Here is a 13811-nt window from a genome sequence, read left to right as displayed (position 1 = left end):
TAAGGTAAGATGAAAGATCAGCACAATATTGAGGGCTGAAGGGCCTGTGCTATGCTGTACTGTTCTATGTTCTATGTTATATTCACCTTATCCATGCCCCTCATGATTTGATAGACCTCTATAAGGTCACCCCTCAGCCTCCGATGCTCCAGGGAAAACAGCCCCAGCCTATTCAGCCTCTCCTTATAGCTCAAACCCTCCAACCCTGGCAGCATGCTGGTAAATCTTTTCTGCAACTTCTCAACATCCTGTGACAGTGACAAATCAAACCAAATGAAGAGCGACCAGAATTGGATGCAGTAATCTAAAAGTGGCCTTACCAATGTCCTGTACAGCAGCGACATGTCGTCCTATCTTCCGTACGCAATGCGCTGACCAATGAAGCTGAAAAATGTGTTGCTGGAAAAGCGCAGCAGGTCTTCTTCAGGCTTATGCCCGAAACGTTGATTCTCCTGCTCCTCGGATGCTGACTGACCTGCTGCGCTTTTCCAGCAACACATTTTTCAGCTCTGATCTCCAGCATCTGCAGTCCCCACTTTCTCCTAACTGACCAATGAAGGCAAGCGCACCAAACACCTTCTTCACCACCCTGTCTACCTGCGGCTCCTCTTTCAACAAACTATGTGCCTGCACCCCTAGATCTCTCTGTTAGGCAACACCCTCCACATTGAAAACGATAACGGCATGATGAAGAATGGCTTTGAGATAATGAGCCAAGGACTGGGGGAAGTGGCACAGATTTTTGGTAAGAGCCACATCATGGAAGGAACAATGGATTGCTCTCCAGAAAACAGGCGCGACTCAATGGGCTGAATGGTCTTTTTCTCTGCCATCATGGCCTTTTCAGTCGCTGGTGAAGGTTTAAAAACAGGAAACTGGAGCTGAAACCTCACCTCTCGTCCTCTTTGTGATGGTTAGTCACACCCCCTGCTTCAGGAAACACTTCATCTTTTGTCAAGAAGTCTTCTAGGATTCTGTTTTAACCTAAAATAGAAACCTTCCTTCAATTCTCCTCACTGAAGGCACTGATTGAGTTCTCAGGCAGATGTTGGTAGATCACACGCAACAGATTTGACTTTGAAAAGTTTAATTGATCACAAGAAAGGCAAAATTACATTGATAATTGTTATAAAACCATGAATAATCTACTGGCCGTGCAGGACAGGTATCCCTGCAGTGCAGTACAAATACTGTGATACACTACACACACACACACATACATACAGTGATTCAGTTCTTCAAATCCTAATCTACAAACAGTATTGCAGACATCACCGGGTAACAAAACTCGTAAAATGTATTTCGAAGGAATTTAAATGCGCTGTGGATCATTGCCACCTCTCCCTCCACACAACTCTACCTCGTTTCCCACTCCCCCTCCCAGGGGCTTGTAGCACCAAGGGGCTTGTGTGTGCTCACAAATTCTCCCCTCGTCTCCTCCCTCTAATCACTCCCCACCTCCCTCACCATCCCGAAGACTTGGACTTGACTGCTTCCAACGGCAGCTCCATGATTGTGGAACTGTCCTCCAATGAGAGTCTGCCCGGGACTGGGCTAAGGCCTGCCCATTGGCTACCCGTCCATCTTCTTGATAGCCACTCGAGCTTGTGCCAAGAGACAAGATCTTGGCCTTTAAGCTACGACAAACTTTTGGCCGCCAAGGCATTCCCTAACCTCGGGGCCACTGAGGCCAATGATGCCACTGCCCGAACCTCAACACTTTGGAATGAGAAATGAGCCGAGGAAGTCTCTCCAAGTATATCCTCCTCAACTCCATGTTGGGCAGTATGGGTTTCCCTTCCAGAGCAACTGGTAGAGAAGGTTTGATACATTCAGAGTTATTCGACAACAGAAAGGAAAAAAAGCAACAGCGGGTGGTGAAGACGGTTAGCAGTGGTTCACAAGTCGCTGATCTCCAGAGTCCCGTTTTTGGTTGCGTTGGGTAAAACCTCGTTGGGCACTTTCTGCTCCGAGCTCTCGCCCAGCAGGTTTTCCCAGGCTGGGGCATTCTGGGCGATGTTGTTGATATGCTGCATCTCCGTGTAGGTGCTGCCCGTCCCCCGGCTGCCCGGATTGTTGACGTCTACCCTGCGGCTGGAGCGGCACAGGATCTTGCGGAAGCCTTGCTTGAAGTTGTCCGACAGGAAGCCGTAGATGATGGGGTTGGCACAGCTGTTGGCATAAGAAAGCACCACCACGAAGAAGTAGAGGCCCACCAAGGCAGGCTCTGAGGGCATGCTGGACACCAGGTTGACGATGTTCATCACGTAGAACGGTAACCAGCAGAAGACGAACACCGCCACCACGATGACCACCATCCAGGTCACCCGACGCTCAGATTTCTTCCTCTTAGTTGAGGTGGCCCTCACCTTCTTGCCCGAGGACCGCAACTTGATGACGATGAGAAGGTAGCAGAGACAGATGACCAGCAGAGGACCGAAGAAGCCCAAGGTGGCCGTGTAAATGATGAAGGCAGTAGACCAGACGATAATAGGCTCCGGCCAGTTGATGTTGCAAGTGTGCATGCCTGTCTTCACATCTGAGAAGATGACAACAGGGAGGACCACCACGAAGGAGATGGCCCAGACCATGGCATTGATGACTTTGGCCACATGGGGCTTGCGCCACTTGATGGACTTCACAGGGTGGACCACTGCCAAGTACCTGTCGATGCTCATGACGGTGAGACAGAAGATACTGGTGAACTGGTTGATGCCATCCACCGTCATCACCAACCGGCACACAAGCGAGCCAAATGGCCAGTAGGACAAGGCATTCTGAATGGCGAGGAAGGGCAGGCCAACCATGAAAAGTTCATCTGCTATGGCGAGGTTCAGGATGTACAGATTGGTGACAGATTCCATCTTGGCGTAACAGAGGATGACGTGGATGACCAGTGTGTTGCCGCTGAGTCCGATGGCACACACGGTGAAATATATGGCAGGGATGAGTATGGCCCCTCCGCTGCCATTAATTGACGGTTCCAAAGTGCTATTCGTGGACACGTTTTCAACATAAAGGGTGGGAATGCTGTAATCTCTGGCACCTGCTGAAGGTGTTGCAAGGTCAGATAGATGTTTCTCCATTGCTCCCTGGGCGTGTTGCCTCTGATCGCAATGGGTTCCTGAAAAACAAACCAAATTCATGTGATCAAAGAAATCACTCACAAATGGATCCGCGTTTTCTCGTGTTAACCATTACACTCCCTATGTATTTCAGGCTGAGATGGCCCCTCATAATATTGTCATCAGACTGGTAATCCAGATAGCCTTTATGCGTCTTCGCATGAGATATTGACATTGCCGACCGTGCTAAGTATTATTGCTCATCTCTAATTGCTGTGGCAATGGTGGTGGTGAGCTGCTTTCTTGAACTGCTTAAGTATAGGGACATCCTCAACACTGTCAGGGAGAGAGTTCCAAGATTTTGACCCAGCAACACTGAAGGAACAGGGATCTGTTTCCAACTCAGGATGATGTCAGTCTTGAAGGGGAACTTTCTTTCGTTCATTCTTTTGCAGAATGTGGACATTATTCTCAACCTAATTATCCTTGAATGAGTGGCTTGCTCGGGCCATTCATAGGGCGGGCAGGAATCAACCATACCTGCAGTCACATGTCGGCCAAACTAGGTAAAAATGACAAATTGTCTTTTGTAAAGGGACATTAGTGACCTAGATGGGTTTCTAAATGATAATATATTACAGCGCCAGGGATCCGGGTTTGATTCCAGCCTCGGGTAACTGTCTGTGTGGAGTTTGCGCATTCTCCCCGTGTCTGCGTGGGTTTCCCTCGGGTGCTTTGGTGCCCTCCCGCAATCCAAAGATGTGCAGGTTAGGGTGAATTGGCCATGCTCAATTGTCCCATGGTATCCATGGATGTGCAGGCTAGGTGGACTAGCCATGGGAAATGCAGGGTTATAGGGATAGGTTGGGGGGTGGGTCTGGGTGAGGTGGGCTTTGGAGGGTCTGTGTAGACTCGATGGGCCGAATGGCCTGCTTCCATGTTGTGGGGACTCTATGATGACTCTCTCCATGGACGGGAATTTAACATCACCAGGGTGAGAGGGAAAAAGAACAGATTTGAATTTGTATCATGCCTTTTTTTGATCACTGAACGCCTCCAAGCCTTTACATCTGGTAAATCCTTTTTGAACTCTATGTATAGTTGTCATGTCAGAAACATGGCAACCAATTTGTGTGCAGCAAGTTCCCATAAACAGCAAGGTGATAATGGCCAGACAGTCAGTCTTCAAGGTATCGATTGAGGGAGAAATCTTGGTCAAGGTAGAATAGTAAATTTAATCATAACTTTCAAAAGGGAGACACATAAGCACATTTTCTCATGGGATAAGGGCATCACTAACTAAGCAGCATTTAATACCTATAAAATAAAATCCATACAGTGTGGAAACAGGCCATTTGGCCCAACAAGTCCACACAGACCTTCTGAATAGTATTTCATCCAGACACATTCGCCTACGCTATTACTCTAATTTTCCCCCTGACTAATGCATCTAGTCTACACATTCCTGAATGCTATGGGCAATTTAGCATGGCCAATACGCCCGAACCTGCACATCTTTGGATTGTGGGAGGAAACCGGAGCACCCGGAGGAAACCCACGCAGACACGGGGAGAATGTGCAAAGTCCACACAGACAGTCACCCGAGGCTGGAATTGAACCTGGGTCCCTGGTGCTGTGAGGCAGCAGTGCTAACCACTGAGCCACCCTGCCGCCTATCTCTAATTACCCAGAAGGCACTTCAGAGTCAACGACATTGCAGTTGTCCTGAATTCACATGTAGGCCAGACCAGATTAGGATAGTAGTGTCCCTCTCTAAAGGACATTAGTGAACCAGATGGGTTTTTCCAACAATCAACAATGGATTCATGGTCATCCCTAGATTCTTAATTTCCGATTTTCATTCATTGAATTCAAATTCCACCATCTGCCAAGGCGGGATTTGAACCCAGGTTGCCCCAGAACAATACCTGGATCTCTGGATTAACAGTCCAGCGATTATACCACAAAGCCATAACCTCCCGCTAAGTGGAACGAATAGTAGAGATGGCAGTTTCATTCCCTATAGGGCATTTAGTGAACTGAACCAGATGGGGTTTTACAACAACTGACAATGCTTAAAAGGTCACCAACAATCTCTTTACTTCCAGATGTTTATTAAATTCAAATTTCACCAGCAGACACCATGGGATTAGATTAGATTACTTACAGTGTGGAAACAGGCCCTTCGGCCCAACAATCCACACCGCCCCGCCGAAGCGCAACCCACCCGTACCCCTACATTTACCCCTTACCTAACACTACGGGCAATTTAGTATAGCCAATTCACCTGGCCCTGCACATCTTTGGACTGTGGGAGGAAACCAGAGCACCCGGAGGAAACCCACGCAGACACGGGGAGAATGTGCAAACTCCACACAGTCAGTCACCTGAGGTGGGAATTGAACCCGGGTCTCTGGCGCTGTGAGGCAGCAGTGCTAACCACTGTGCCACCGTGCCACCCACGATTTGAACCCATATCCCTGGATGACCAAACCGTTTAATGCTGTCTGGGCATGGAGTCGTGGGATTGATAGGTTACAATGAAGGATTCTCCTTCTCAAGCTCTCCCCTCATCTGAGGCACAGCGACCCTCAGGTTAAACCACCATCAGCTCTCTCACTCTCTCTCCCTCTCTCTCTCTCTCTCCCTCTAATGGGAGAGCAGTCCGACAGTTCTCTGGAACAATAGAGACATCACTTTTATTTTCTCGGTCTGTGGAAGGTGTGAGAGGAAGAGACGGAGGAGGAAAAGGAGAAGGAGTTGTTAGCAGAGAATTTCAATTCCCTTTGAGGTTCACTGACTCTTCATCCTGAGCATGTTTTGAGCTATTGTAAAACAGCATAGCCTGGTGTTACAGTCTTACAGCAAGAATATGGTTAGTATTCAGTATAACTCAGAAAGGACCAGGCATAAGAGGCAAAAATTTATATCCAGTTAATTGGCTTCTCTTCGGGCATGAGAAGAAATAGATATTAATATGCCATAAGAGAATGGATGGAGAAATAGATGAGAGAAAGACCATGAGGAAACAGTAGGCGCATACATGACACATTGTGTCATCTCTTTGCATCATACTCACCATTCAATCTTCAGTTATAATTAACACCACTCTGCACTGATCTTCCCAAAATAATTTTATGATCTCATTGCTTGTTATTAAAACATTGTTGTTCATCTCAGCTGACGTGAAACTTGGTTTGTACAAAACCATTGCGACTAGTCAGGGAAAACATTTCTGAGGACATCTACGGGCTCCATTGATGATGATGTGACAAGTATTTTGACAGGCTTGCCCAGGTAGATATATGCCAGTCTGCTTTGGCACCACATACTCTGCATATTCTTATTTAATTCATTCGCAAGATTAGGGCATTACTGGAAAGGCCAGCATTTCTTGAGCTTCCCATTGGACAGTTCTGAGTCAACCACCTTGCTGTGGGCCTGGAGTCACATGTCGGCCAGCTGTTTTCTTCTCTAAAGGAACCTGATGAGATCTTTCCAACAATGGATTCATGGTAGCCATTAGACACTTAATTCCAGATTATTTTTCCTCCCCCCAATTCAGATTCCAGAATCCACCATGGTAGAATCTGAACTCAGTTCCCCAGAACTAAACCTGGGTGTGTGGACTCACAGTCCAGCGACACTACCACTCTCTCAATTGTGCTTTGAAGAGTTGGCTCCATACTCGATGGGCTGTTCCCCAGGACGCACACCAAGACAAACATCAGCCACGCCTGGAGGACCATCACTTCAGAGAAAGATGCTCTTTGGTCTGCTCAAAACGTATTGGTCTTCCAGAGTAAGGAGCTGACTCTGACCGAGTGTTGCAGACCGGCACATTCCATGGTCCAGGACTACGTGCTGAGGGATGTGCTAAAGCCTGGGGCAGCTGCCACCAAGGCACAGTGGGGAAAGACTACCGTCTGAGGTCTTTCAGCTGTACGTGAATGGGGGTCTGTTCAATTACTGGATCCTCCGGATACCTCAAATACATGCAGCTATAATCTTGTACAGCTAAGAAATGCCTTTGGTTTGTTTGTTGGACAGAGTTAAATTCCAATGTTTATTTGTTTCATAGTATGCTACACTATAGAATCAGACTGCATATGTGACTATGAATGTATATAAAGATATTTTATGAATAAAATATAATTTTTGAAATAAAAACAATTAAACTTTCTGCTTCGATAGGGATTCTGGCTTTACTTTGGTAGCTTTGTTGATCTGTTTTTATTTATATCTGGACTAGGAGGGGTAGGCCATTCAGCCCCCTTGAGAGTGCTCAATAAAGTCACAGCTGATCTCATTACCTCCAAGCCACATTCCTGTCTCTCCCTGATGACCTTTCACCCCTCTTGCTTAACACAAATCTACCCACTTCAACTGTAGAAATCTTCAAGGCCGCTGTAATCCCTGTCCTTTCAGAAACAGATTTCCAGAGACTCGTGAGAGAAAACATTTCACCCCATCTCCAATTGAAATGGGTCACCAATGATTCTGAAACATTGACCTCTACTTCAAGATTGAGGGCTTTCCTTAAATGGCTCAATTTCCAGCTTTCGCAGTCCTTTTGGTTTTGAATTCTTCCAGTGTTTGATCCTTCTATTTGTGTTGTGCTAAAATTGTTATAGAAAGGATATTATTAAGCTGGAGAGAGTTCAGAAGAGATTCACCAGGATGTTGCCAAGAATAGAAGGTTTGAGTTATAAGGAGGGGCTGATGGGCTGGAACTTTTCTCACTGGAGGGTAGGAGTTGAGAGGTGACCTTATGGAGGTTTACAAAGCCATGAAGGATACAGGTATATGAGGTGAATGGCAGGTGCCTTTACTATAGGGTGGGGAGTTTCAAGACCGGGGGCATAACTTTAAGGTGAGAGGAGAAAGATTTTAAAAAGACAACTCAATGAGTGCCAGGGAAAATGGTAGACAAGCAGGAGGCTGGGAGAACACAACAAGCCAGGCAGCATCAGGAGGGACAAGCAGGAGGCTGGAGGAACACAGCAAGCCAGGCAGCATCAGGAGGCGGAGAAGTCGACATTTCGGGTGTAACCCTTCTTCCTGGATTCAAGCAGCTGCAATTTTTCTTTTGTCTCTGGGGAAAATGGTGGAGGCAGGTACAGTTAGAACATTCAAGGTTTGGAGGGATATGGGCTAGGAGCAGGCAGAGGGGACCAGTTTAGTTTGGAATTATAGGTGGCATGGACTGTTGGACTGAAGGATCTGTTTCTGTGCTGCATGATTCTGTGATTCTAAGACTCTATGACTCTATGATTCTATGATTCAATGACTCTACGATTCTATGACTATGACTCTATGACTCTATAGCACTATGATTCTATGACTCAATGACTCAATGATTCTATGACTATGACTCTATAGCACTATGATTCTATGATTCAATGACTCTATGATTCTATGATTCTGTGACTCAATGACTCTATGATTCTATGACTATGACTCTATGACTATGACTCTATGACTCTATGACTCTATGACTCTATGATTCCATGACTCTATGGCTGCAGGGCTGATTGAGGTAAAATAAATTGAGGGATCTAGACAGGACAGATAGGGCGAAGATTTTCCCTTAAAGGAAGGGTCAATACCTAGCAAGCAAAGGGTTATGTATGGAGCAGGAGGTTTAGAGGGAGATTTAAGGAAGAATTCTTTCACCAGTGGGTGGTGGGTATTTCGAACTCAGTGCCTAAAAGGCTGATAGAGTCAGGAGCTAGTGCAACATTTCGGAAGCATTTTTAATTGTCTGAGGGAGGTATGAGCATCACTGGCAAGGCCAATATTTATTGCCCATCCCCAATTACCCAGCTAACAGTTAAGAGTCAACCATCTTGTTGTGAGTCTAAAGTCACATGTAGCCCAGACTGGGTAAGGATGGCCAATTTCTTTCTCTAAAGGGCATGGGGGAACTGGACGGGGACAGCAATTGGCCATGGTTAAACGGTTACCTTTAAGCTAGCGTGCATTCCTAATTTTTAATGAATTGAACCTTCCTTCCCTACCCCGTGGGATTTGAACCCAGGTCTGCAGAACTTCAATCTAGCCCTTCTGGATCACTAGCCTGGTGACATTTCCACTACCTCAACACCACCTCGTCCATTCAAGCCGATCCATCAGAGTAAACGAGGCTACGGGCCAAGTTCAGGGGTGCGTCGGTTAGGTGCATTAGTCAGGGGGAAATGTAGAGTAATAGGATAGGGGAATGGGTCTGGGTGGGATGCACTTCAGAATTGTTGGGCCAAAGGGCTTGTTTCCACACTGTAGGAATTCTAAGTGCTGGGAAGTGGGTCAAGAGTGGTTCAGGCGAGAACTGTCTGCGACATAATGGGCCTCTGTAAAACCTTCCGACTCTCAGAAGCCAGCTCCACCATTTGCTTCCCCGGGGTAATTAGGGATGGACAGCCTCACCATTGGTACCCATGTTCTTGGACAGAATGCATTAAAGAAAACATAGCAGTGTCGCATTGGAAATAAGTTTACTCGGGGAATCGGCTAAACCGAGAGGGGACAGCTCGGCTAAAGGAACGTCTGGACAAATGCAGCAACTTTTCCGAGGCAGTGCCTCAAGTGTTAATGGCCCAAGTGCAGCTTATAAATGATGTAAATAGTGTTTGTGACTGCAATCTTGGTTTGACCTAAAAAGGGAGTGGTTCCTAATGCTTGCAAGCTCTCAATGGTAAACAGTGTGAGTAGACTGTCAAGGAGAGGAGGGCACTGAAGTTTGTTAGTTCCCGTTGCTGAGCCTTGACAAATTCCCCAGAGCTGTTCAAACTGAACCCGAAAGTCAGCAACAGCTGTGGGATTATTTATATTTAAATTCTGATACTAATTGAACTGAAATCCCAGACGTGGCTGCAGTGGGAGTTGAACCCCTCTTGCTCCCCACCTCAGAACGTTCAGCCCCTGGAGTCTCTGTCATACCAGCCCCAATGATATTACACCATCCTTGCCTACCTAGACCTGCTGGGGTGGGGGAGTGTCTACTTATCCCATTGCACCTTCCCAATTAATGATTAGCTCCGCTGGCTTCAGTAATGTGGCTTGAACAGATATGCAGTTGCCAACTCAATATCTGTTTGCAGATTACACAAATTAAAGCTTCCTGTTTGGACAGCATGAGGAGAAGTAAATGCAAATTGTGGTCAGTTCAAGGATGAGATACGCCTGGTTGCTAGGGAGTGTTGCTAGGCTGGTGGGGGACTGCGTGAAGGGCACTTTACTAATATCAACACAAACAATGGGCCAATGGGTCCTTAGAACCATAAATCAGAACAGTCCCCATTAAAATGGCAACGAATCCATGATCTTGGATGTGCTTCCACTCCAGATAAATGTCAGTCTTCAGATAATTATCGCACGAGTTCTTACACCCTCTTATGTGGTTGTCCAATAAAACCTTACCTTTGTGCTCTTCGTGACTGGGTTAATAGCTATAATATGGCAGCTGTGTAGATTGTGTGAGGAGACAACTTCAGGAGAGAAATCTATACCTGACTATAACTTTCCACCTGTCTGATTCAGTTGCCTGGTTACCAGCTAATGGCATGATATCGGGACTCGTTCACACATCTGCTGAGAAACTACTTATTGGACAAGTGCCATTCCAGCCACATTGTGGAAAGTCAAGACTGTGCAGGATAAAGCAGTCCTACTTACTCAGCAACCCCTTCCACCTCTGACATTCAGTAGCAGCAGTGTGTACCATCCACAAGATCATTGAACACTTACAGGTGAGAAAAGAGGCCATTCGGCCCAACCTTCTGAAGAGGGTCCCACCCTGACCCAGCACCCCCTCACCAACTCCATCCCCACATCCACCATGGCTAATCCACCCAGCCTGCACACTACGGGACAATTTTAGCACGGCTGATCTATCATAACCTGCACATCTTTGGACTGTGGGAGGAAACTGGAGCACCTGGAGGAAACCCACGCAGGCACGGGGAGAATGTGCAAAGTCCACACGGACAGTTTCCCAAAGCTGGAATCGAGCCCGGGTCCCTGGTGCTGTGAGGCAGCCGCGCTAACCCATCATGCACTGCAGTCATTCACTGAGGCTCCTTCACCAGCCAAACCCGTGACCATTTCCATCTATAAGGACAAGAGCAACTGATCCATGGGAACACCATTACCTACAAGCTCATGTCCAACTGACCTGGAAATATATCACAGTCCCTTTGGGGCCAAAACCCTGGAATCCCCTCCCTAATGGGTGGGAGCAGCTACACACCATGGACGACAGTGCTTTAAGAAGGCAGCTCAACACCACCTCCTCAAGGGGCAATTAGGGACAGGCAAAAATTGCTGGCCCAGTCAGTGACGTCCACATCCTGTAAAAGAATAAAAATGATATTGGGCCTGAAACCTTTACACTATGTGATCAACCTCCATCAAAGACTGTTATGATTTCGGAGCATGTTGGAGACGTCGTGGTGGGCTATGTGACCCATCAGCTAATCTCATCATTTTGTGACCTATTTGATTCGTTTGTAGTCTCCGATCTGCTCCCTGGACAAGCCAGTCTCCGTCAGGGTTGCTTTCAGGGCAGGGCGGGTGAGCAGAGAGAAGACATTTCTGAAAATAGTGGCATGGTGACTCAGTGGTTAGCACTGCTGCCTCACTGTGCCAGGGACCCAGGCTCGACCCCACCCTCGGGCACATGTCTGGGTGGAATTTGCATGCTCTCACTGTGTGGGTTTCCTCCGGGTGCACCAGTTTCCTCCCACAGTCCAAAGATAAAACATAGAACATTACAGTGCAGTACAGGCCCTTCAGCCCTCAATGTTGCGCCAAGCTGTGGAACCAATCTGAAGCCAGCTAACCTACACTATTCCATTCGCGTCCATATGCCTATCCAATGACCATTTAAATGCCCTTAAAGTTGGGGAGTATACTACTGTTGCAGGCTGGATGTTCCACATCACTACTACTCTCTGAGTAAAGAACTTACCTCTGACATCTGTCCAGTATCTATCACCCCTCATTTTAAAGCTATGTCCTCTCGGGCTAGCCATCACCATCTGAGGAAAAAGGCTCTCACTGTCCATCCTATCTAACCCTCTGATTATCTTATATGTCTCAATTCAGTCACCTCTCAACCTTCTTCTCTCTAACGAAAACAGCCTCAAGTGTCTCAGGCTTTCCTTGTAAGACCTTCCCTCCATACCAAGCAACATCCTGGTAAATCTCCTCTGAACCCTTTCCAAAGCTTCCACATCCTTCCCATAATGCGATGACCAGAACTGTACGCAATACTCCAAGTGTGGATGCACCAGAGTTTTGCACAGCATGATTGCATGGTTCAGAGACTCAATCCCTCTACAAATAAAAGTTAACACACCATATGCCTTCTTAACAACCCTATCAACCTGGGTGGCAACTTTCAGGGATCTATGTACCTGGACCGAGATCTCCCTGCTCATCTATACTGTCAAGAATCTTACCATTAGCCCAGTACACTGCATTCCTGTTACTCCTTCCAAAGTGAATCACCTCACACTTTCTGCATTAAACTCCATTTGCCAGCTCTCAGCCTAGTTCTGCAGTTTATCTACATCCTGGTGTAACCCACAACGTCCCTGGGCACTATCAACAGCTCTACCAACCTTAGTGTCATCCGTAAATTTGCTAACCCATCCTTCTATGCCCACATCCAGTTCATTTATGAAAATAACAAACAACAGTGAACCCCAAACAGAACCTTGTGGTACCCCACTAGTAACTGAACTCCAGGATAAATATTTCCCATTGACCACCACCCACTGTCTTCTTTCAGCTACCCAATTTCTGATCCAAACTGCTAAATCACCCTCAATCTCATGCCTCTGTATCATGTGCAATAGCCTACCATGAGGAATCTTATCAAATGGCTTATTGAAATCCACTTATCCTGCACATCCCTGGGCATGATGGGACACTTTCCCATGGCCAACCCACCCTAACCTGTAAATCCCTGGACACGTTGGCACAATGCCCCATGGCCAACCCACCCTAAACTGCACATCCCTGGGCACTACGGGACAATTTCCCATGGCGAATTCACCCTAACCTGCACATCCCTGGGCACGATGGGACAATTTCCCATGGCCAGTCCACCCGAAACTACACATCCCTGGGCACGTTCGGACAATTTCCCATGCCCAATCCACCATAACCTGCCCATCCCTGGGTATGATGGGACAATCTCCCATGGCCAAACCACTTTAACCTGCACATCCCTGGGCACAATGGGACAATTTCGCACAGCCAATCCACCCTAAACAGCACATCCCTGGGCACGATGGGACAATTTCCCATGCCCAATCCCACCCTAAACTGCACATCCCTGGGCACGATTGGACAATTTCCCATGGCCAATCGCATCCTTGCCTGTACATCTCTGGGCACGATGGGACAATTTCCCATGTCCAAACACACCCGAACCTGCACATCTTTGGGCACAAAGGGACAATTTTGCATGGCCAATCACACTCTAACCTGCACATCACTGGGCACAATTGGACAATTTCACATGGCCAAACCCTCCCTAACCTGCACATCCCTGGGCACAATGGGAAAATTTCCCATGGCCAATCCCACCATAACCTGCAAATCCCTGGGCACAATGGGTCAGTTTCCCAAAGCCAATCCCATCCGAACCTGCACATCCCTGGGCACGATGAGACAATTTCCCATGGCCAATCCAACCTAACCTGCACATCCTTGGGCACGATGGGACAATTTCCCATG

The 13811-nt window shown here is 47.2% G+C and overlaps 1 protein-coding gene across 2 annotated transcripts in view; it reads right to left on the bottom strand.

Annotated features, from left to right (window-relative positions):
• Positions 1 to 1176: 1176 nt before the first annotated feature.
• LOC122541974 (somatostatin receptor type 5-like) overlaps positions 1177 to 13811 on the bottom strand; it is a 46458-nt gene continuing 33823 nt past the window's right edge. Inside the window, exons 1-2 of one of the 2 annotated variants that reach the window (XM_043679268.1) lie at positions 3308 to 3339; positions 1177 to 3124 (exon numbers count right to left, since the gene is read on the bottom strand). In XM_043679268.1, the coding sequence (XP_043535203.1) occupies positions 1899 to 3086 (1188 nt within the window). In that variant the 5' untranslated portion in view covers positions 3087 to 3124; positions 3308 to 3339 and the 3' untranslated portion in view covers positions 1177 to 1898. Of the gene's footprint in view, positions 3125 to 3307; positions 3340 to 13811 lie in introns of those variants that run through there. The other variant, XM_043679267.1, reaches the window with a different exon arrangement.

The sequence above is a fragment of the Chiloscyllium plagiosum genome, chromosome 39 (assembly GCF_004010195.1).
Source record: "Chiloscyllium plagiosum isolate BGI_BamShark_2017 chromosome 39, ASM401019v2, whole genome shotgun sequence".
Taxonomy (NCBI): Eukaryota; Metazoa; Chordata; class Chondrichthyes; order Orectolobiformes; family Hemiscylliidae; genus Chiloscyllium; species Chiloscyllium plagiosum.
This window is presented reverse-complemented; position numbering and strand designations above follow the sequence as displayed.